At 39.3% G+C, this 6,000-nt stretch overlaps 1 protein-coding gene across 1 annotated transcript; it reads left to right on the forward strand.

The window, feature by feature from the left end:
• The first annotated feature begins 1,825 nt into the window (after positions 1–1,825).
• On the forward strand, positions 1,826–3,709 carry LOC131996231 (uncharacterized). The gene has a single exon (XM_059365719.1). It carries the CDS (start codon positions 1,826–1,828, stop codon positions 3,707–3,709), a length of 1,884 nt encoding a protein of 627 aa, XP_059221702.1.
• Positions 3,710–6,000: the final 2,291 nt, after the last annotated feature.

A 6,000-nucleotide genomic window follows, 5' to 3' on the forward strand; every position in this document is an offset into this window, starting at 1 on the left:
CGGTCTTCGTTTTGATATAGCTGTCATATAAACCGATCTTGCATCTTGACTTCTTGAGCCTCTAGAGGGCGCAATTCTTATCCGATTGGAATGAAATTTTGCAGGACGTGTTTTGTTATGATATCCAACATTTTTGTCTAGTATGGTTTCAATCGGTTCATAACCAGATAAAGCTGCCATATATACCGATTTTGGGTCTTGACTTCTTGAGCCTCTAGAGGGCGCAATTCTTATCCGATTAGAATGAATTTTTGCACGTGGTGTTTTGGTATCATTTCTAACAACTGCTTTCAGTATGATTCAAATCGGTTCATAATCTGGTATAGCTGTCATATAAACCGATCTTGGATCTTGACTTCTTGAGCCTCTAGAGGGCGCAAGTTTTGTGCGATTTGGCTGAAAAATTTCAAGTGGTTTTCTGGCATCTCCTTGAGCCTTTAGAGGGTGCAATTTTTTGTCCAATTTGGCTGAAATTTTGCGTGATTTCTTTTGGTATATTTCTCAATAACTGTTTTAAGTATGGTGCAAATCGGTAAATAAATTGATATAGCTGCCATATAAACCGATTTTGGGTTTTGATTTTTTGAGCCTCTAGAGGGCGCAATTCTCATACGATTTGGAAGAAGTTTTGTACAACGGTTTCTCTTTTGACCTTCAACATACGTGTGTAATATGGTTAGAATCGATCAATAGCTTGATACAGCTCCCATATAAACCGATATCCCGATTTTAATTCTTCAGCCCCTACAAGGCGCAATTTTTATACGAATGAACTAAAATATGGCTTCTATAATGTTCAGCATTCATTTATGATCCGAATCGGACTATAACTTGATATAACTCCAATAGCATAACAGTTCTTATTCAATATTCTTTGTTTGCCTACAAAGAGATGCTGCGCATTGAATTCGACAAATGCGATCCATGGTGGAGAGTATATAAGATTTGGCCCGGCCGAACTTAGCACGCTCTTACCTGTCTCATCTATTACACCTCCAGGAAGTGACTGTATCGCTAAAACGGTATCGCCAAGTGCCCGAGTAAACCAATTTACCTACAGCACTGGGAGCAATCAATTTTCTGGGATTCAAGGGAGAATGGGTTTTCATCTACCTGGACTTCCGAATCCATTTAGCCCTTCTCCCTTGAAGAGTAAAACTAGGCTGGCTACTTGCAGGCACAGAATTCAACCTATTCCCAATACTCATCCAGCTATTGCTAGATAGGTAAAATGAAGTTTGAAAACCAAACGTTTAAAAGAACACTCTTTATTACATCTCTACTGAAATGCCTATGGACAGTGAAACTGTTAGCCTACATTACATACTCAGATCTTAATATATGGACTAATCGCATTCAGCTACATGAGTTTGCCATTGACACACCCTACCTTACCTTTGGGCGCCCCGGTAGCCGAGTTGGTAGCTTGCTTGGATTATCAGTGCAGGGGGTCATGGGTTCGATTCCCGCCAGAAGCCTTGTTCTGTCGCTACTGTGGTATCACAATGGACTTAAAATTGTCTAAGCGAGTCGGTAAAGGACTGCCACTCTTACCTAACCTAACCTACCTTCACTCTCATATTGTTCAATATGTTCTACTAAATATATAAATATTCAGTTCATAAGCAATTCCTTTAATTATGTTTACTTTTAAGTTGATAAAGAAAACACAAAGTAATGGTCATGCCAGCCACTCCACTTAAAGCAAACTAAAGTAAGTTCTTTCGAATTTTGAAGCACTCAGTTGAAAGAGCGTTTTACGTAGATTTACACATACCTCGAATTCATCGAAATAAATCTACCAAATTTGGGAATTCAATGCATAATGTATGGAAGCATCACAAGTGTTAAGGCAACTTATCTGATATTTACGACTATGTATATTGCTATAGCAGCAGTGGATTATAGCCAAACCTTTGGAAAATCAATCCTAACTTCTTCAATTCAGATTGCCTATAACCAGCATAAGGATTTCTTCTTGAAATTGTTGAAGGATATTGAGCAAGAGCAAATAATCAACACCATTCTTCTAGTGCACCAAGAGGAAGATGCTCCACAAGCCCTAGTGCAAGCAGTTCAACGATTTCAAATACCACTTTTGCTGATTACCAACGCACAGTACAGTTTTATTGTGAAAAAAAATTTTAGTACAGAAATTTTGGCCATAATTGTAATGAGTTACACTTTTGATGTTGAACTAATGAAACTTATAGCTGGTATGCTGAACTATATACGCCAAACAAGAATACTCAGTATTGCTTATGATGTATGCGATGAAGATGTATACAAGCAACATTTGTTATTGTCCTGTCAAAGCTTCAATATGACCAATGTTCTGCTATACTTCAAAAAATCCAAGGAGAAAACTGCTGCTACAGAATATTTCCTATTGAAACCTTATCCTTATTATCACTGGGACACTTTTATTGAAGATAATGTGAATCACAACTATACAAATCAATATTATCAGCAACACTGGAAAAATATGCACAACAAAACCCTATTGACCTATGTGGATAAAAGCGATCTCAAATCTTTTTATTTCAAAGATATTGAGGGTAACCTAAAACTCAATGGATTTGTGGTTAGATTGATTTTACTGTTTGCTCAAAAGTATAATGCCTCCTTGCAAATGGCACATCCTTTGAGTCTTAGCAATCCCACACACTATTCGGTAATACATGAGCATATGGTGAAAACTCATCTAATAGATATTCCCATGATAATGGATACAAGCTCTGAAGGCGATGAATGGCTTGACTGGTCAGATGTTTATGATTATGATCAGGGCATGTTTATGGTACCTTGTGCCCAAGCCCTTAGCCTACAGGAGGTCTATGCCATACTATTGAATGAATACTTCATGGGCTGTCTCTTTGTTAGCACCATACTACTGTCTCTGATGCACTCATTGATCGATTATACTTTTGATGGCTTATGGCAGTTAACTCATCTATGCTTCAGCAATAGAATATTTCCTGGAGTTTTAGGTCAAGCCTTCAAAGCCCGCCTCACCCATAGTCGCAGTCTGAAAGTGGTCTATCTTTTATTGTTTATAGTGGGACTGCACATCAATACCCAATTTTCGGCCACTGTCAAAACCCTTTTTACTCAACCACCCCGCCATAGGCAAATCGAAACTATCGATGATCTTGTGAAATCCTCTTTGAAGATTCTTCTCTTTAAGGCTGATGCCGATATCATGGCCCCCTTCATAGGCGATTACAAGAGCTCAGTTGTAACAACGGAAAACTTTAGCTTTGTGGAAGATATGCAGCTACAGCTTAATACCACCTACAGTTATTACACCCCATCGGGCCGTTGGAAATTTCTAATGAAGCAACAACAGTTCCACACCAACAAGGCATTTTGCACCTTTGAAAATCTAACTCTATTTCCTGGCTTACCCTGGGCAATACCCTTACCACCGAACTCGCCATACAAGGAAGCCTTGAATCAACTCATCAATCAAGTTCATGATATGGGCATGACAACTGCCTGGGTATCCAGCACATTTTATGATATGTTAAAGCTCAAAATAATGACTCTTCTTGATATACAAGTGAAGAAGGGTCCCAAAGCCATAACGATGCATGATCTATTCTGGACTTGGATAATGGTGATGATTGGTTTACTTATCAGCTGTTTGGTCTGTTGGCTGGAGCTTATTTGGAGGCAATGCGAGAAGGCATTTCTCAATAAAAGATGAGGAAATTACTGAATATGGGGCTGAAGTTATCCAGAAATGAGCAGTTGCCTTGAACCAAGAACTACATCATTGTTAAACTACCATGTTGATTAAGTTAATGTACAATACAGCAAACCTTTGTGCCATAAAAAAAATAAATGAAACATTTAAAATAATGAGTCTTTAAATACCCCCAACCATAGGATGGTCATTCTGTGTGTAACACATGGAAACATTGGTCTAAGAACCCACAAAGTATATTTATTCTTGATCGCCATGACATTTTAGGTCGACCTTGCAATGTCTAGAAGTAGTTCTTTTCAGCAGAAGATACAAGTTGCCTACAGTGGAACCTGTCTCCTTGGTTGGAGAAAATGTTCCATTTACAGAAAATGCAAAATACCTGGGTGTTTTGCTGGACAGGAAATTTAACTTCAAATCCAACATTTTGGATAGGTCAATAAAGGCCACTCTACTCCTATACGCCTAAAAGAGAGCCATCGGCAAAAGTTGAGGATTTAGACCGAGTGTCATGCATTGGGTATATACTGCAGTTTTTAGACCTATAATGCTATATGGTGTTGTGATCTGGTGGACGGCGCTTCAAAAGTCCACCTACTGCTCTCATTGGTCATGTGGCAGCTACGGACACTGTGTTTTCCATGATACAATATCCGATGTTCCAGGCACTGTGGATTATACCCTACCTTAGCCGCTTTTTGATAAAAAGTACTGTACCACTATTCCTGATTGAACCGATTGGAATTACGATACCCGAGGTATATAAAGTTGCTGACTAACTCAAAGTTGTGGTTCCCAAATTTCTCCATTTTTTTATCTAATCGGTTACCCAAGGCGTTTTGGAAGTTGATACCATCCATTTCGTTGTATCTCCATTTACTGTCAGACCCATTCTCACTGACTCTCATTCGATTCTTTCCAAGGCTGCAGTTAGTACTTTCGGTGACCGACCTATGATGTCATCGGCATTGGCGAGTGGCATGTGTTTCCTTGTGATTAGTCTGCCATATCTATTCACATCTGTATCTCTTATAATCTTCTCCAGCAGGATATTAAAGAGATAAAACACGATAAGCCGTCTCCTTGTCTGTAGCCTCGTTTTAGTATTAAATGGTCCGGAGAGATTCTTTCCTATTCTTTCTGAGGAACGTGTATCAGCAACTATCATCCTGCAGAGTCTTATTAATTTTGCAGGGATACCAAACTCAGACATGGCTTGAAATACCTTTGAACGTAAAGGAGTATCGAAGGCGGCTTTGTAGTCAACAAAGAGATGGTAGGTGTTGATTTGTCCTACTCGGGTCTTTTCCAAGATTTGGCGCTATGCGAATATCTGGTCTATGCTGGATTTACCACGTCTGACGCCGCTTTGATGGGCCTCAATTATCGCACTGACTTTAGGTTTTAATCTTTCACACAGTATGCTCGGGAGTATCTTGTATGCGATAAGGAGGAGACTTATTCCTCTGTAGTTGGCATATCCCGTCTTGTGTAAGGGACATAGTATGCTGACGTTCCAATCATCGGGTCGATATAAAGTTTTGAACCCATAAAAGACGCATTTATTGTTCGATTTTGCCGAAATTTGGGACAGTGAGTTGTGTTAGGCCCTTCGATAATCTTCTTAAATTTGGCCCAGATTGATTTAGATTTGGATATAGCTGCCATATAGACCGATTTCTCGATTTAGAGGCTTGGCCCCATAAAAGGCACATTTAAAATCCGATTTAGCTGAAATTTGACACAGTAAGGCTGTTTGGCTCTTCGACATCCGCGTCGTATATGGTGGTCTTTTTTTCGACAAGGCTACTACAAAGACCAATATTTTGTTCTACAAAATCTAGCCATGTCCGTCCTTCCGTCCGTTCGTCTGTCTGTCGAAAGCACGCTAACATTCGAAGGAGTAAAGCTAAGCGCTTGAATTTTTGCACAAATACTTCTTATTATTGTAGGTCGGTAGGGATTGTAAAAGGGCCATATCGGTTCATGTTTTGATATAGCTTCAATATAAACCGATCTTGGGCCCACTAGAGGGCGCAATTCTTATCCGATTGGGCTGAAATTTAGCATGAGGTGTTTTGTTATGACTTCCAACAATTGTACCAAATATGGTTGAAATCGGCCTATAACCTGATATAGCTGCCATATAAACCGATCTAGGATCTTGACTTCTTGAGCCTCCAGAGGGCGCAATTCTTATCCGATTTGGCTGAAATTTAGCATGAGGTGTTTTGTTATGACTTTCAACAATTGTGCCAAGTATGGTTAATATCGGTTCATAACCTGATATA

The sequence above is a fragment of the Stomoxys calcitrans genome, chromosome 3 (assembly GCF_963082655.1).
Source record: "Stomoxys calcitrans chromosome 3, idStoCalc2.1, whole genome shotgun sequence".
NCBI classification, from domain to species: domain Eukaryota; kingdom Metazoa; phylum Arthropoda; class Insecta; order Diptera; family Muscidae; genus Stomoxys; species Stomoxys calcitrans.